The sequence below is a fragment of the Sphaerodactylus townsendi genome, linkage group LG08 (assembly GCF_021028975.2).
Source record: "Sphaerodactylus townsendi isolate TG3544 linkage group LG08, MPM_Stown_v2.3, whole genome shotgun sequence".
NCBI lineage: Eukaryota > Metazoa > Chordata > Lepidosauria > Squamata > Sphaerodactylidae > Sphaerodactylus > Sphaerodactylus townsendi.
In genome coordinates, this window is record NC_059432.1 from 27687277 (window position 1) to 27706508 (window position 19232).

General features: G+C 42.3%; 1 protein-coding gene across 5 annotated transcripts in view; it reads right to left on the bottom strand.

The window, feature by feature from the left end:
• ADAMTS14 (ADAM metallopeptidase with thrombospondin type 1 motif 14) overlaps nt 1-19232 on the bottom strand; it is an 81262-nt gene that overhangs the window by 51790 nt on the left and 10240 nt on the right. For all 5 annotated transcript variants that reach the window (XM_048506462.1, XM_048506461.1, XM_048506460.1 and 2 more), the window contains 2 exons: nt 5536-5692; nt 1659-1849 (listed from right to left, as the gene is read on the bottom strand). In XM_048506462.1, the coding sequence (XP_048362419.1) occupies nt 1659-1849; nt 5536-5692 (348 nt within the window). The remainder of the gene's footprint in view (nt 1-1658; nt 1850-5535; nt 5693-19232) is intronic.

A 19232-nucleotide genomic window follows, 5' to 3' on the forward strand; every position in this document is an offset into this window, starting at 1 on the left:
CCACCACCCCAGACATGCTCCTGGTGCACGGCACACTCCCGTCCCCTTATAGCTTCGCCTATGCCCATCTATCTTTTCTTCATTACTTCACCTTACTGAGTCTTTCTTCCATAGTCAATACAATGCTGCAGACCAACTGCTTTTTTAAAAAAAGAAAATTAAAAAAATATAAATTATAAATAAACTGCAGCTTGCTCAATGTTCTAATATATGATCTGTAATACCTTATGACATAACTCCACTCATTTTAATCAGTAATCTTTATATTGGCCTCATCAGTAACATTCATATTTGCCTCAAATTGTGGTGTGAAGAGAGTTACCTCCAGGACTGCATGGCACATTCCCAGCTGCTTAACTCTCTGGCCCTTTTCTCCCATAAAATCATCAGCTTCCATTTTGGAGCAAGATATTTCTCCCGTGCCCCTAAATAAGATAATCGCAAATATTTATCATGCTTATGGGGAGACATGCTGCTACAATGCAAGAGAAAAACCATAAGCAACTGTCAGGGGAGATATTTCCCAATACCGGTCACCTTCTGCTCCATCTTGAACTACCCTATAGCATTTCTGCTCTTCAAACCAATGCTGCTTGGTGACTTAGCCCATTAAAACAGAGTTCTAAGGAAGGAGCCCTCGACTGTGCACTCCAGACAGAAAAGCAGCCAATCAGAGGGGCGAAAGAACGCCAGGAAGAATCTGAGGCCATCTGGTGCCCAGACTCTGCATCCTACTTAGTCCTATCATTCTACCCAGCCAGGAAGGAAGGAAGGAAGGAATGAGCAAACTGAAATCAGAGGAAGGGAAACAGGTCAAGATCTTCAAGAAAGTGTCTGAAGATGTTGAGAGGCCAGAAGTGGAACAGAGCTAATAATTTCTAAAATTAAGAGAACAAAAATCAATAATGTTCTTCCACATTCTCAAGAACTTGGAGAATGTCTCTGACTGCTTCCCCTCATTGTTAATAAAAGAATACAACAGAAGTTCCTCTGAGCAATCAAGATACTAAAAAAAAAGAGAGATATATAGTTTTCAGAGGAGCCAGATTACTTGGAGCACAGCACACAAGAGATGTTCAGACACAGGAGAGAGAAACCTGCCAACATAATTGAACACTTATTGGAAAAATAAAGCATCCTCTTCAACCCTTTTTCCAATTCAAGGTATAAACTGCTATTGAGATTTCCTGGCGACATGTGCATTCACTCTCTGTTGAATGTTAAAAAGGTCATGGGGTGAAAGAGAAGCATTTGTTTTGAAAATGAGTATTCCAGCCAATGTAAGTTTATAGACACCAAATGAACCAAGAGGTATTTTAAGGTCCAGTTTAAAAGTAACATTCCTAATCTCTGAACTATGGTTTGAAGTTCAGAAATGTGCTGCAGATTTCCTCATCTCCGTCCTTTCATCTTCCACACAAATTCCCTTTTCCCTTCCATGATTTGCTGTAACCACAGACATCTACATTTCACACCATGTACTAGAATATGACCAGAACTTGACAGTAAACACATACAAAGAAAGCAAAGCATACACATCAGTGACAGAAAATCTATATGTCATCATAATTAGGCAAGTTCACACTTACACACAACTGCCTTCTTGTTCCTATTAGTAACAACTATAACACAACAACAGCAAATGAAAATGGCCTCACTATGTTCATGAGGGTGAGGACATAATTCTGGACATGTTCCTTCCCGTGGAACCGCACAACTGAATCATCCACAGCCAGCAGAATCTCTATGTTGTAATCATCTTTTTTGGCATGGCGTTTCTTCCGCTCCGCTTCGCCAAGATGGTCTTCAATCATGTCCAGTGAGTTTGGGAGCTGACCCAGGCTTAAAGCTGGAACCACGAAGATTTTTTTAAAAAGAGAGAGACGGAGAGAGATAGAATAACACCGTAAGCACAGCAAAGAAGTTTCAGTTGTTATCCAGGTATCTTCAAAGGCAGCTGTCCCACAAAACGAAAAAACAATAATCTCACCCCCCACCAAGCAGAATATGAAAACTGAGCTCAAATTGCAATAGATATAGATACAGATAGTACAAGCAGGGACCCATGAGACTCACCGAGGGTGGGATCCCATTTGCACAGACACACACTTTGCTGTCTTCGCTGTCTGCCAGTTTTCAGTGTGGGCAGAGGGCAGGGGCCACTCAGGTTCCTGTTCCTCCCCCCAGGAGCAGATTGGGCAGGGAGGATCTCATACGCCCACTGGTCTCCACACTCCCCACAGCTCTGCCTGCATTCCTTCCCTGCCTATCAAACTGCCCCTCCACCACTCTGCAGGGCATGGTGGGAACAGCAGCATCTCTCGCTCTCCCCTCCTCTGCCCAGCTGCAGCACTGCCACACCACTGGCTATCTGGTTCATGCAGATAGCTCCCCTCCATTTCCCACACATGCTGTCTGATGGCAGCAGGTAACACCCTAATTTTTTTAATGTTCATATTTTTCTGCAACTCTAGAGAATCCCCCAACTTTGTAGGAAAAAGTCCCTTCTCTCTACATGGCCCAAACCCATAGATTTAAGTATCCCCAGGCGGGGCCATGTTGAGAATTAGAAATATTAATTATCACCAGATGTGCCTTGGATTTGACAAAAGATGACCCAAAGTATTGTAATGCACACACCATTTGGTTTTTGAGGCACTTTGTCTTGAGCCTACCTGCCAACACCTCCTCAGATTAGGGGGAGATGGAGAAAGCTGACCCCAGCCCTCAGGTGTCGCAGGGAAAACCACCAGACAAGGAGGACATTTCATGAGGTACAGAAGGAGAATTTTGGACCAAGGCCAGTTCTTCAAGCCGTTAGTCCTGCAGCCTGAGACCTAAAGCATAAGAAGCCCTGTAACTGCCAGTCACACCCATAGGATCACTAGAGCCCTTAAAATAACAGGGAAGGTGGGTTCAAAGACAGCTTAGCACAAATAGACCTCTGCCTGTGAGCTTCAGGCACCACAGGATCAGGGCTGGCAGCCACACAGGCCACTCAGCCATTGATGAGTTGCACCTGTTGCTGAATGACTAGCAGGGTTCTCCTGATAAAAGCAGCCAGGAAAGGGTGACTCAGCATGAAAGCTACCTTGTCTACAACCATTGGTCCTTGGCTTGTTCCAGATCTCAGTGTGTTTGATCTTCTGATGCTTGACCTGGCATGCGTTTGTTGGATTTGCCCTATTGGTCTTGATACTTGGACTTCTGAACACCTCTGCTTTGATCCCTGGACTGTATTTTTTGCTACGTTTGTTTCTTACCTCAGGGGCCCGTCTGAACCTGGACACATATAGAAGTTATCTTGGACAATGAATTTGGACACAAAAAGAGAGGGACACTATGAAGTTTCTAACTTTAGCTGGACAGGAAGTATTCTGGGCTGCAATGGGGTTGGTGGGTGTCACATTGCTGCTTTTGGAAACTGTGCGAGCTGCTGTGCTAACCTGCTGGAACAGACTACTTGAGTCTACTATGCTCCAAATGCTTACTTGTCTATAAAGTTACTATTACACAGCCCTGCTTTCATCCTCCCCCTGCTGTATAGGGTCCCTAACATCATCGGGACCCATCACTCTTCTTGGGAGGGTTGCATATGGGTTCGTGGGATACTGTTTTAGAATGAAAATTTTAAACTTTTATATATTTATGTTTATATATGCTTTTATATTGTTCACCGCCCTGAGCCCTTTGGGGATAGGGCGGTATACGAAATCAAATAATAAATAAATAAATAAATAAATAAATAAATAAATAAATAAATAAATAAATTTCCAGCATCTGCCAATCCGAAGGAAACCAAACTTTTTAAGGGGTCACTCTCCCTGAACCTCACTAGCTGGAGAAATGGTAGGCACAAAATACCAATTACAGAATTCATGGCTTTATTATTACAGACATTAGGAATTTGGGGCACAACATTTCATATTTCAGGTATGGGCAACAACCCCTTAGTAACTGGCACAGATGGAGACACTATCCAGTCCCCACAGAGAAAGAGATGTCCTTTCCCTTTTTCCTGCAAAGATGTCTGAGGATTCTCCCATCACAGTACGACAGTGATGGAAAAACTGCACCTGCTCAAGGTTACCCTTTTCAGAGAGAATTTTTAACTTACAGAAGTACAGTCACCCTAAACACATGCTGCACAAAGATCAGTTCTTTGGGTGAAGACTATGGTGGTTTTTAGATTATGAAAAGGTTAAGAAGAAGAGTTTGGATTTATACTTTGCCTTTCTCTCCTGTAAGGAGTCTCAAGGCAACTTACAAACTCCTTTTCCCTTCCTTTCCCCATAACAGACACTTTGTGAGGGAGGTGGTGCTGAGAGAGTTCTGAGAGAACCATGACTAGCCCAAGGTCACTCAGCAGGCTTCCTATGGAAGAGTGTGGAATTGAATCCAGTTCACCAGATTAGAGTCCACCACTCATGTGAAGGAGTGGGAAATCAAACTCAGTTCTCCAGATTAGAGTCCACCTGTTCTTAACCACTACACTGTGCTGGCTCTTTAACAAAAGACAGGATTCTCTGTATAAATAGAACAGTGGTGGCGAACCTTTGGCACTCCAGATGTTTTGGACTACAATTCCCATCAGCTCCCAAATTGGCCATGCTGGCAGGGGCTGATGGGAATTGTAGTCCATAAGATCTGGAGTGCCAAAGGTTTGCCATCATGGAAATAGAATATGCAAGTTCCCTCTAAAAGAGACAAGACAATGAACACAATGTTAAAGACAATGAACACAATATTATGCTTTGCAAGCAAAACTGGAATCCAGTAGCACCTTAAAGACCAACAAAATGTTCTAGGGCAGGGGTGTCCAACTCTGTCCTTCCAGATGTTCATGGACTATATAGGCCCCTTCCGCACACACAAAATAATGCATTTTCAAACCACTTTCACAACTGTTTGCAAGTGGGTTTTGCTATTCCGCACAGCTTCAAAGAGCACTGAAAGCAGTTTGAAAGTGCATTATTCTGCATGTGCGTATTTCAGGGGTGTCCAACTCTGTCCTTCTAGATGTTCATAGACTATATAGGCCCCTTCCGCACACGCAAAATAATGCATTTTCAAACCACTTTCACAACTGTTTGCAAGTGGGTTTTGCTATTCCGCACAGCTTCAAAGAGCACTGAAAGCAGTTTGAAAGTGCATTATTCTGCATGTGCGGAATGAGCCTATGATTCCCATTGGCTCTTGCCAGCATGGCCAATTGCAACTGCCATGCTGGCAGGGGCTGATGGGAACATAGTCCATTAACATCTGGAGGGCAGAGTTGGACACTCTGGTTCTAGAGTATACGTTTTTCAGGCAAGACCCCAGATCAGCTTCATAGCAGATAGGGGAGGAGTAAATGCAATACTGCAGTACCTACACAGAAGACACTTATCTGCCTTTCTGCTATGGAGATAGTCAAGAAATGGGTATTGCCTCTGAGTCAAGGGCTGCCAGTGCCACATGGAACAGACACAGGAGAAATTAAGATACTTTAAATATGCCATCATCTAAAAATGATACATGTAGGCATAATCCTGCCTTTGTTGTGATGGTCCTTGAACGTTTCCATTTTTTCTTGCTGGATGGTAGACCTGCGATAGACCACGTGTGCTCTTCCATTCTTTTCCGTCTCCCACTGACCCCGTTCTAGGGGCTCAATAAAAAACTCACCACTGTCTGTTCGAATGAGGCCTGCCTGGAAAAGCACAGAAAAGAATAGGAACATGAAAATAAGGAAAGAAATCATGTACTTATTTATTTGTGGTATTTACAGGAAAGTTAATTACCTGAGGAGGTAAGGAAGACTTTCACTCTCCTGCCTTTCCACAAACTATGCAAAAGTGAATTATTCAAGACACTGCAATAATTTCCTTGCCTCAGTTGCACTGATTGCATTTAAGTAGTTTAGGGTTTCCTAAAGTGGGCAATAGCACAGCACAACACAAAAGGCATCACCAAGTTACTGTGTACTGCTGTGCATAGTTTACTGTGGGTTGGGTTCTATTACACAATTTTGCATAATTTAATGTTTGCTTCAATTCTGTTTTTAGACTTCTAGCTGCTTCTAAAACCCAAGTCCAATTGGATTGTTTATTAAAAGTTGCATCTTACTCAACTGCATTGCCATCCACCTTGAGTCCAAGTGAGAAAGGCAGGCTAGAACTAATGTAAATATATAAATACATAAACCATAATGGCATTTTCTGTCCCAGCCAACTGAACTAAGGACTACAAGCATGTCCCTGACCCCTTTTCCCTCTGAAGCAAAAATACAGGCCTCAGATTGATTTCACCAATTATCATTTGTAAGGCTAAATACAATGAAGAGACTGGTGACACCATTTGATAGTAAAGTAATAGCCAGGTTATGAACTTCTTATATTAAATACTCTAGCATTTAGGCATTATCTTGCGGTTGAAAAGAAAATGTTGACTAGTCATCAATTCCCACTTGGAACACTTGGAACAGCAAACGCAATTACCCTGTTTCCCCGAATATAAGACATTCCCTAAAAATAAGACATCGTAGAGGTTTTGCTGACGTGTGAAATATAAGGCATCCCCCGAAAGTAAGACGTAGCAAAGTTTTTGTTTGGAAGCATGCCGAACGAACAGAACACAATAAAATAAGACATCCCCTGAAAATAAGACATAGCGCGTCTTTGGGAGCAAAAATTAATATAAGACACTGTCTTATATTCGGGGAAAGACGGTATTATAATTATACCCAATTCAGGGTCTTCAAGGTGGTAAATATTAAAGCATTTCAAACATTAAACTTTTGATACCGCCGCCTTCACATAAGCTTCCTAAAGGTTTTTTTTCAGAAGTAGCACAACACAACTAGTTAAAATATATTTATATATACAAAACAAATGCTCAAATTGTTTGTGGTCACTTAAGCAACAGTTCAGCTTTTCTAATTTTTTGCTCCCATAGGTGCTATTTGCTCTGCAGTAACCAACTATGCTGGTAGATAGATCTAAATGTGTTGTTTTTAGATTGAGAAGGGCCGAATCACCACAGGGAAATTCAATCTAGATCAAATCAAGTTTGAAAATAAGCTGCACCAATTCATCGAGGTTTCAACCTCCCCACCGCAGTTTCCAGTGAAGACACTTAGGCCTATCTCAGATTCAAGAAATGTAACAATACCCACTACCATGCAATCGGCTTGGCGGGTCTCCTGATTGGCTGTCGTGCCATTTTGGGGGTGGGAACTTTTAACTTTACTTCCGCAAAAAAACAAACACCCTGCTGCTCCATCTTCCCTCACTCCTTGCTCGGATGCATTTAAATTCATGTTTTCAACTCAAAGCAACAGGGGATGAAGAGAAGGGGGGGGATCCCACGCACCAGCCGCTTCCCCCGAGGTAAAGGCTCCTGCTGTCAAATTTTGCCTGCCAGCCTTCCTCGGGGCAGGACACTGGGGTCTGGGGAGGAAAGGTAGCACATACACCGCCCCATATTTATCCCTTTTATGTTGAGAAGGCAGGGGTGGGGAAACCTGGTTAGATGTGTGTTCAGCACAGGAATGATAAAGCTCTCGTCACACCAGGGAATGCAGAAAACCCTTCTCATCCTTGGATGGGCTCGAACCACCAACTTTTCACTCAACAGCCAAACACTCTAATGATTGTGCCACAGAGACACTGCTGGTTTAAGATCGTGCACAGCTCACCACGCTCCTATTGGCTGGAAGGCATTTGCGTCACGCTCTACGACGGGAAATTTGAATCAAGATTAGACACTCAATCCTCCCTTCCAAACTGGATCGAAGACATGTTTTTTTAAAAATTAGTACTTTCAAGCAGGTTCGGCAAAGACGCGGGATAAGGGGGAGAATGAGCGCCAGAACCGGGATGAATCCTTGTTCGTTAATCAGGCAGTGGGGAGTTCTTCCTGAATCCTTGATATTTCGTGTGAGTATCACGCTATTAATTCACTGTGGGGAATCGGCCAAGGTTTATTCCTTGGAAGCTCCTTGATTCATAAACCTTGAGCAGCATAGTATTAAATCAGGGCTGAGATAAATTTTCCCACTGCTACTGTAACCTTAAGTCACTTAATAAATAAGGTATTATCTCACAGAGACTTTACAGGTGCACGTGTGCGAGAGAATCAATAGAACCAGAAGAACACGAGCAGGTAATTTCATATATGGTATATTCATGAATTTACTTGTACAATCAGAGCAGGGTTAGCATTTAATCTAGCCAGGAAAAAGGAATTTCAAAGAACTGAGACAAGCAAATGAGATGAGCGTGAATTGGAATGCTCAAATAATCAATCTTTTTAATATGCTTTGTTTCAGAAAAAGTCTCTGATGTCCCAAAATCTCTAATCATTTCCCATGATATACCCATCAATGACAATTTCTCATCAAAACTTCTTCGCCATGAGGATCTGTACGAGTCTCATTTCACAAAAACTAGGTATCTTTCAGTGCTTAAAAAAGGGCTTGAGCTGTAGCTATGTCCCAGCTTCAAGAAACATCTGGCCAAACTGAGAATGAAGAACACCACCAGCAACACTTTGAGGAGTATTTAACGACCTCTGTAAAAACTGGAACAGAGGACAATCCGTAGATTCATTAACAGCATTTATCGAAATGGCAGCACCAAAACAATTAATTGGAATATTTTTTAGATTAAAAATTTGAATGGGGATAGATTTTCCACCCCTGGTCTAAAAATAACTTACAATTGGCCCAGCACCAGGTTTGAATTTTATGAGACCCAACCTTTTGATGGGAGGTTCCAGCTCAGAAAAGAGAATACTGATAAGTAAATTCTGTATCCTGATCAAGATCAGTGCCATCTAGTACAAAATATAAAGACGCTGATTTATTGAAAGACCTTCCCAGAAACAATATTCGAAAAAATGTGTAATGTCCTTCGCAATCCAACTCTTGTACGGGGCAAAAAGAACTGCATTGTCGGTATAAAGAAAGATTGGAATACTATGGTTTTCTAACTTTGGTGGGTGAAAAACCTCTTGAAATTTCACAGCTAAATCATTCAAATATAAATTAAACAATAAAGAAGCAAGAAGGTAATCTTATTTAAACCCCCTGACCATATCAAAAGGTTGGCAAGGTTTATTACATTTGTTATGAAGACAAGGGCAAAATAATACAGCAAACTGTTAGATGAATAGTACCACTCTGAGACATTTGATATTGTACACGTGATATTTTGTATTCTATCACTGTAATTAATTGATACCAGGTTGATAATTTTTGTTAAACCTGCAATAAATCTGTAGTTGAGTTCTAAAATTAGCAATTATAAATACTACCAGTATATTATGTAGTATTTTAACCTTTAAAATTTTTATTTATAACTCAGTCGTATTTTTTTTAATTTGCTATTATTTCTTGTGTTGGAATTGTATCATTTTCCATGGTTTTTGAGCTAATGCAATAAAACACTTGAATCTCATACTGCTACATTAGCAATAATTCACCATCTTGAATGTATAAATTCTTCTCATTTGGAGCTATCATGGTCTTTGGTGGAGCTTCTCAACTCTCTCTAATTTTCCTGTATTTTCTTAACTTTCCTGTAGTTTCTTAACATGACACTGATAGCGCAATCCTAAACAGTCATATGTTTCTAAACCCACTGGCTTCATTGGATTTAGAAGGGTATAACCCTGCTTAAAATTGCACGAGGGCCCCTCCCAAATTTTAAGTTTTCAAAACTATGTTTTTAAGTGGCTTTCTGGGCTCTAACAACATCACAGTTCTGACATCCTACAGTTTGAACAATTCAGCCAGAAGCTGCTTTAGGAGTGCAGACTATTACAGCGATGAACAACCCTAGACAAAGAAGTGGCTGCGCAAAACAACCAGAGTTGTCAGAAATATTCAAGATACCAGCTGTTAGGAATAATGATTAAGCGTCCAGTAAATCTGCACTTAAACTACAACTATGGGCAATCGGAAGGAAGTCAAATCACATGCACTGGAGATGGATTGGTTTTGGCAAGGGTGACAATACTGACCCAGTGGTCAACTGATTCTGTCTGCTCACTCTCCACTTTTACTTCATCCGTTGGCTAAGAGAAACCGCTTTTGTAACACATACCAGAGGCCTCCTTTGAAGCTCTGCAACAATCCAAACTATTTTTTTAAGAAATTTTTTTTGTCCCTGCTAAATCAACAGAACTCTTTGGGAATTTGACACTAAGATCTGCCATATTACCATATTTGGTGGCCTCCGGTGTGTTACACTCCCGTGTTAATCTGTTACCACAGTCTTTTCTAAGCCTGCCCATTGGACCACAGCACGGTTTCAGTGGTACCAAGTACATACACCAAGTACCCGCTGCAGCCACCTGGCTGTTTAGTCAGATTGCACAACCAAAGATAAAATGCTGTCTCTACATTGCATCACCCGACACTGAACTCACTAGGGCCCCTTCCGCACACACAAAATAATGCGTTTTCAAACCACTTTCACAATTGTTTGCAAGTGGATTTTGCTATTCCGCACAGCTTCAAAGAGCACTGAAAGCAGTTTGAAAGTGCATTATTCTGCGTGTGCGGAATGAGCCTAGGTTAAAATGAGGTGTATTATATTTCAGCATTTTTACAAGGAAGTAGACAATAAATACTTTAGATCAACAAACAGTCATGAACCCACATAGAAGTAACCAATGTTGAACCATTTTAAGTCCTATAAATACCAGGGTGAGGGTTGCCAATCTGCAGGTGGAGCCAGGAAATATCCGAGAATAAGAACAGACCTCCAGATAAGAGAAAATGGCTCATTGCTCATTTCTGGGGGGTGGGGGCTGATCTTCAAGACATTGGCTACAGGAGGTATGGAGAATTACAGCACGAAGCTGTGCAACGCTGAAGCACAACTAATTCGACAAACACAAAAAAGGGGAACAAATCACATAACGGTGCTCATGCAGCGTTTTGAGGGGGTGAATGCAGACATATGGTGTGGTAAAAGACTGAAAACATTCTCCAAGCATTTTCAGTGATTTCAGTGCAAAAAATAGATACTGAATAAGAGCACAAGACTGTTGTAAAGGCAGGTTTAAAAAGAGCTGGAAAATAATTCAATTTGGTGATCTCTCTCTAAGAACCCAAATAAGCCACTCTTGTTTCCATGGAAGTGCCCAGCCCAGCCTAACTCCACGGGACTTACTTTCTAGTAAACCTGCCTGGGATCAGCTGTCCTGCTATTGGCTGAACTGCATTTCTGCAGAGAATACAGACATCACCTTTTATGACTTTTGGAAACTCCCTGTAACTTCTTACAAATATAGACAACATTCTGGAAAGACCAAAAAGCTAGCTAGTCTAGACAATTGATTTTAATGATCTGTTGCCTGCTGGGCAATATTTTTTTCCATGATTTAATAGTTCCTCTGAACAGATTAAGGCCATGAAACAGCAGGTGGCAGAGGGCCTTGGCTAATGAGTGGAATATTTGGTCCAAAATCTACAATCTCCAACCTTTGCAATCCCCCCAAAAGCCAGATTCTACAAATAGAATGTACTGTGCAAGTCAGCCATGCCATAACCAACTCCTTTCACATAAGCAAGAATTACCTGCAGACCCAATTCATCCTATCACCTGGATCAGACCCACTCCTTCAGACATCATCATAAGGAAAACAGGTATAGCAGGAAGGTACTTTTAATTAACCTAAGCAAGTCTAATCAGAAATTGGTCTTATTTAGTCAGCAGGGCTTATCTCAGCCTCAGGGAAGTATCCTGAGGACAGCCACCATAGTTAAAGTTGATATGAGGACTGACGCTTCTGGTTTGACTTTGGTTGCTCGGGGATTGTTTTTTAGGATTTACTTTGTACCACTGTTTTAGCCTGTTTTTCTGCAAGCCAACTTGAGTCCTTTTCAGAAGAAATGCAAGATATAAGCTTTTTAATACGTCAGCATTAAAGCATCCAATCCGGAACTTCCCAACCTTTTCTTCTTCCCAACCCATCTCAGCACGTCACCAAGTTTTGTTCTGTCCTAGAAACACAACAAAGACTAAGAACAGCACCAGAGATGAAGTTATCAGGTAAGCAGCACAGAGGAAAAAATATATAAAAGCTTTAAACAAAACAAAAAACCTAGAGCAGATCTTTTCACAATGTTTTCTGCGACCTTCTAGGGGATGCACAAGCTGTCTATTGTAGAGAGGTCCATTAACAACTGATAACCAGGGGATTGCCAGACTAGAGCAGACCTGGGCATTATACGGCCCGCGGGCCACATACGGCCCGCCGGATGACCCTGACTGGCCCCCCTGCCATGCTGGGGAGTGAGGCGACTTTGAAAGCCCCGCAGAAGCCAGTTGCCTTGGCTGCCGGCTTCTGCGGGGCTTTCAAAAGCGCCTCGCCCCCCTGCCTTTTGGCCCAGCCCTCCACAATATTTTCTGTTTCTTATGCGGCCCCATGGAAAAAATAATTGCCCACCCCTGGACTAGCTGAACTCCTTAAAAAACGCGTCAGAACTACAATTCTGTGTCCACACAGACTTCTTTTTATTTCACAGTGCTTATTAGTAACTGCTGTGTAAAAATACCAGAAATTATATAGAGCAAAACTGAGTAGCCAGCATGTCTAAAACACGACAAAACAATTTTCAGCAAACCAAGACCAAACAATTCTTTAAATGAGTACCAATAAAAACAATCTTCTCACACTATTACCTCCCCACAATATGACTCTGGCGAAGACTGCACAAACTGGAATAATCACAACAGGCTGAAGAGAAAGTTTCACTAAAAAATTAAGTGGCTGACAAGCAACAGCATGAATTTAAAAAAATTAAATGTCACCTTGCAATAATTTCAGTAGTTTATGGTAATTTTTAAAAAATATTTGTTTTCCCAGTCATTTTTATTTGATGTAGTGCCTTCACATTGCTAAGCTTTGTATGTTTCCTTGGCAGAATTATTGTGTTAACTAGCATTTCTAAAAAATTTATTTCTGGACCCCATGTCACCTTGGGGGTATTTTTCCAGAAGAAAGCCATTAATCCCTTTTTTAAAATAAATGAATCAACGGCCAAAATGGAGTACCAAAATTTTCAGCTGATTCTTCTACCATAAACTAACTGCAGACACAAAATACTCAAGAAATCACCGGGCTTACTCAATGTCACTAGGACTACATATAAAACATGGGATTCCTTCAAAAGACAAAGCTGTAGTAGCATAATTCAACATACAAGCAGGGATAGGGCCAAAACAATAGACATGCAAGCAAATGTCCCAAAATGAACCCAAACAGAAGCCTAATCCCATTATTTTCACTTCTCCCAATGGACCTGGAACCAGACATTTCACGCAAGTGTGTTCTCCTCTGGAATTCTGTCTACTGAGCAGCTCCAGAGTCTGAAGTAAACTCTACGCCAAGAGAGATTTGCTTGGCAGGAACTTCTGGCAGCCCACAGTGTGGGCACGCAGGTGACAAGACTTCAGTAGTCCCTGCCAACTTTTGCAGCTGCTTGCCAGCCCTCTGGTAAAAGTGAGGGCTTAAACTACCAGATTTTGCCCATTAAAAGAACTGAAGTGCATCATGTGCAAATCCAAACACAATCAAAGTTGATCTACATACTTAGAACAATAGCGCAATGCCGAGAATGCACCACTGCAGTCTGGGGGATTATATCTTTGAGTGCACACCCATGTAAAACAAAGTTCTCTCTTTCTGTGGAAAATCAGTACATCAGGAAGGGTTCCAACCTAGCCCTCTCCTGAACACAGAGGGAGTTTCCAAAGTGAAATGTACTCAAGCATATGATCTTCTTGCCTGTATTTTTAAGTTGTACAGTCCCAAGGGGAGGGAAGGCTGCATGTCACAGCCCAAACTTGTCAGATCTCGGAAGCTACAAAGGGTCAATACTTGGAAGGGAGAGCACCAAGGAAGATGCTGAAAGGTGAGGCAATGGCAAACCACCTCTGCTTCTCACTTGCCTTGAAAACCCCTTGCTTGGATCACCATCAGTCAGCTGTGACTTGTCAGCACTTTACACACACAGTCCCAAGAACACTGAACTGACTAACAAGTCTTACAGCATAAACGGTTCTTGGCCAGATCCCCAGAAGCATGCAACAATGGAATTCGCCTCTAAGATGCCACGGGGTTGTTGAACTTATTGCAGAAGGCCAGCATGGCTGTTCCATTAGACTTTGGCATCACATGATTTTCCTGACTTCAAGATCTGCCATAAGCACTCAGTGCTCAAGAACAAAGTGACAAGGTCCCCCCCCCCCCCCCCCGCACTTTGGAACCATTAAGGTTTGCAGCTATTTAGAACCTGCATGGTCAGAGGAAGGAACTAAATATCCTTTCCTCTACTCAAGGCTGAACAGCCAAAAATAAAACAGGGCTAGCTGCCATCCTGGCATGGGCTGCAGACTCCTTAGACCTGCCTCACAGTTTCCTCCAAGCTATTTTTGAGCACACAGGGATAAGAGGAGAAAAGAAACCCTCCTATTCCATCCCCACCTTAACCTGCTATTTTCCCGCTCTATTTAGGGTATCTTTAAATAATCCCTCCATATCATTGCTGCCCTCCAAAAATTGTTAATCTTAGCAAGAGTGCTTATTTTCCACATGACTCAGCCCTGTGACATTAAATAACCCCCAAGTGTGTACCTGAGTTTGTGCTCCCATAAAGCAACTGCAGCCCACCTGTACCTATCTGGGATTGGAAGTGAGCTGAACTTAAATGTATGATCTTGTTGCCTGTATTTTGAAGTGGCACAGTTCTGCATTGGGGACTCCAGGCAGACCTAGTCCTGGTTAGGAATTCTGCTAGGAGAGTCATGCATTTTCCCGCTGAGACTGAAAAACTATGTGGCTCGACCAAGACCATCTAGTAAATTCAAGTCTAAGCACAGAATTTCAAGACCATAATCCAGCATTCTAGCCACAGTGTACAGAGTACTTCCACATTTATCAGATTCTCACCTCTGTTCTAAAAGAAGCAACAACAACCTGGCATTTATATAACACCTCTTAAACACTCTTCCTGTATATGTCAATTACGCAACGCAAATCGATATCATAATTGCACTTGCAGGGTGCCAGTTTGTCTAGGGCCACCTGATGAGTTCGTAGCAGATGCAGGGAAGTCTTGACTCACACTTGGCTCACCAAAGTGTACCACTAGCTCACAATATGTTATACTCGCTGAACTATAAGGGGTGATTTGGTAAAAAATGGTACCATAAATAACCTCAAGGAAGTTAGCTGGGGCTGGGTTTTTTTATCATCCATAAATAGCTATGTAGGATTAATGCCCAGCAATTCTTCTCCCAAAGAAGAAAAATAATCTGTTACGCTAAGGACCATCCTGTCAGCAACACGAGGCCTCTTGTGAAAATGCAAGTATGGCGTAGTTGTTGTTTTATCGCCAACCACTTTTAGACAACTCCCAAGGTGGGGATGGAGAGACAATGTCAGCATCCTACCTTATCTTGGTTGTACAGTTTACATTAAAACTCTTGTCAAAGGCCCATAATCTGCCCAAACCACAAAGATCCTCTTCAACTCTGCCAAAAAATATAAGCCACATCATTAACCCCAAATGGGATTCCAGCCCAGCCCAATTACCAGAACATTTTAAATTATTAGCCACTCTAAGCCCAATGGCTAAACAAATGATAGACTCTGCAGGTCTGTCTTTTTCTTATGTGACTAATATATAATTTTGCTGCATCTTTAATAAGAAAGTGCATTCCATTTTATGGAAACTGAATTTACCATCAGTTTCAGCCCTTGTTTTAAGGGGGTATTCCAGGAGGAAGCTGCTGAGTTGGAATTCAAATATGGACACAATAGAGTTTTGGGGTGAGTTACAGCAGTAGGTATCCCTCCTCTCAGGTTTCCGTAAATTTCTGAGACGTTCTATTTCACTAGTTAATCTTCCCTTCCTCATTTACTCTTCTGTTGTTCATAGCTATCTGATAACAATATCTGATAACAATGCGAAACAATGAATTTGTCTGTCTATAAGGTGTCACAATACTTGTTGATTTGGCAGCACCAGACTAACACCTAGAGACGCCAGCCTCCAGGAGGAACCAGTGAATCCCCAGGAATTACAGCTCATCTCCAGACTTCAGAGATCACTTCTCCTAGAAAAAAAGATGCATTTAAGGGTGGACTCTGTGATATTGCACCTCATGAAGTTCCTGTCCTCCCCAAGCTCCATCTCCAAATCTGAAGGAGTTTCCCAACTTGGATCTCTGGCAACCGTACCCTCCCCCCGTCCTCATCCCCATCCCCTGCCAGTGGTCGGGGGGACCATAGAATTTACCTTCCTGGAAACAGCATGTTCTACCAACCAGAGATCAAAATGCAAGGGAGCTGATGCCCCATCATCATCTCACCAATGACTGGCCTGAGCCAGTGCTTCATTATCTTCCAAACTGTGGTTCTTTCATCGCCCACACCTGCATCACCATCTCCTATACTCCCGATGAGACATGCCTTGCAATCCCCACTCCAATGCTTTCATCCCATTTTGCCAGCACCTTCCCTTCAAAATGACCAAATGGTGGCTCTTCTGCCACTGCTCAGTCCCAGAATAAACAGGATCTCACATGCAGTTTCTGCAGAAGGAACAGCAGAACATTCTGAGCCTGGCTTTGTGCAGTTATAAAGCAACATCTGTACCAGCTGTAGGCTCTGTGATGTTTGTAAAGGCTACAGGGAAAGTTAAAAGCAACCTTCCATCCCTATCCATTAATCAAAGACCAACAAGTTCCCATTACACTCCGAACAGAATAATGACTGGCGCACACATTTCACTTACAATGAAGGTATTCTAAAAAAGTAAAATCCAAGTTGACTCCAGAGCAGCCCCTTCAGTCTTTGCCAAAGAAGTCGGGCACTTAACGTTTTGTAAGCATGCCCATTTGAAAGAACAAGATAGCTTTATTTACATGTTTTGCCCATTCATGCACAAATGAAGACGAGAAGAAATGAGCTGGTTTCAGAGGGTAGCTGTGCTGGTCTGCAGTAGACCAGCTAGATTCAAGTCCAGTAACGCCTTAGAGACTGACAAGATTTTGGGGGTATAAACTTTCTAGGGTCAAAGCCCCCTTCATCATATAATGAGGCTTTGCTATGCAACAGTATTGCTTCCCAAGGAGGTCCACTGACCTCGCCTGCAGCAGAATCCAGCAGTTCCATCCACCCCTAGAAGAGAGAAATCAACAGCCTTTACCTTTGTGATTCACCATCATCCCTCCCACTAACTGACCAATGTAACAAAAGTTTAGGCCTCCTGCAGCATAGGAGATGTCTGCCCCATTACTTAAGGAGTCCAACTGTTTTATCTTTGCACTTCAAAGAAACCATCTCTTTGGATGGGGTTTCAAAAGACAGCAGGAGGTGTTGTGGTGGCTGAGTGGGTTTCAGAAAAGTCCAAGCTTGGCGTAATTTGAAGCAGCTCTTATCAAGGCAGGCATTGCCGCAATCAGTACTTCTTTATTACAGGAATCCATGGTGCATACTGTTAATTCCCTTTTAAAAAATATTAAAGAAAACTTATTTCAAGCAGAGTCTGACTATCGAAAGGAAAAGATGTTACAGAAAGAGAATGGAGGATGGGCAAATTTTGCTTTCTTTTTTTAAAAAAACCAGAATCGATTATCTGCTTTGAATTAATAGTGGAATCCACCAAGCTGGAGATGTGCCAGTCTTTTAATGAAAAGTCGGACAGCTTGGCACAGCCGTTATCCATTGTGCCACAGATAAAATTACTGCCCTCTATAGTGTCTCATCAATAAATCAATAGGCAGGGAGGGAAAAGATGATGATACTCCATACAACTCACTGAAATGCTGACATTGAAGCACAGCTGAAATATGAGAGACCTGCTCTTTTTTTAAGTTACCTTCAGACAGAAGGGCAAAGAGGCAGACTGCCATGACTGGAAGAGAGCAGTCCCACTGAAACTAGCATTTCACTCAGGCCCCTTCCGCATAGGCAAAATAATGCATTTTCAAAACACTTTCACAACTGTTTGCAAGTGGATTTTGCTATTCCGCACAGCTTCAAAGAGCGTTGAAAGTAGTTTGAAAGTGCATTATTCTGCATGTGCGGAATGAACCTCAGATAAAAAGAATCTGGAATGACACCAGCGAAGCAGGGAGGCATTTTCAGGAGATGCTCGAATCAGTCCAAGTTGGCTACAGGGGGTGGTTTTCTGTAAACTGTTAAGAGAATCCGGGGGGGGGGGGGGCATTCTGAGCTCTTGAAAAGGTTGCTTCCCCTGCCCTGTATGAAAGGTTGAGTGTTTCTCATACTGACAGAGCCACAACAATTTCTTGTGCAGGAGAGCTAGCTGAGAGGACCTTTCCATACAAATGTCCCAAAATGTTTGTAAAACGTTTTCTTTTCTTTTTTAAAAACTATTTATTAAGTTTAAAAGAATAACAATATTTGGTATTGACCTTTAAGGCCTTATGCGGCCTGGGACCCTCGTATCTTCGAGACCGCATCACCCCATATGTCCCTACACGGCCTCTTCGTTCAGTGGAGGCCAATTTACTGGTGGTCCCTGGCCCCTCGATGATGCGGCTTGCCTCCACACGGGCCAGGGCCTTTACGGCTCTGGCCCCGGCCTGGTGGAACGCTCTCCTACCAGCTGTTCAGGCCCTGCGGGATCTCGGTGAGTTCCACAGGGACTGTAAGACGGAGCTGTTCCGCCGGGCCTTTGGAGGGACCAGCTGCTGATGGTGCCCCCCCCTTTTCTGGCTCCAACATCTGGGCCTGTATCATCTGACGGGACCTGCTGCTCCTCCCTTGGGGGAAGGATTTAATGTCAGGTTATCGGGTGCCACCCACACTTATACCTATACTTTCATTTAAGTGTTAATGTTTAGTTAGTTTTTCACTGCTTTTATAGGTTTTAGCTAAATTATGATGGTTTTATGATTGTATTTATTATATGCTGTACACCGCCCGGAGCCCTCTGGGGACGGGGCGGTATAAAAGCTCAAAGTATAAATAAATAAAATAAATAAATAAAACAAAGTAACATTTTTTTAAAAAAACCAAAAAAGAAATCATATCTTCAATACAGATAAACACCTGTATTACCTGTATTGTAAAACATTTTCAATCTCCCCTATTTTTTTTTGCACTCACTCCCTTGATACAATTCCTGGCCATCATTATGTGATTTCTCTCTCTCTTTTTTAGTTGAATTGATGCTTCAATGCTTCACAGCCTCATGCTCCTTG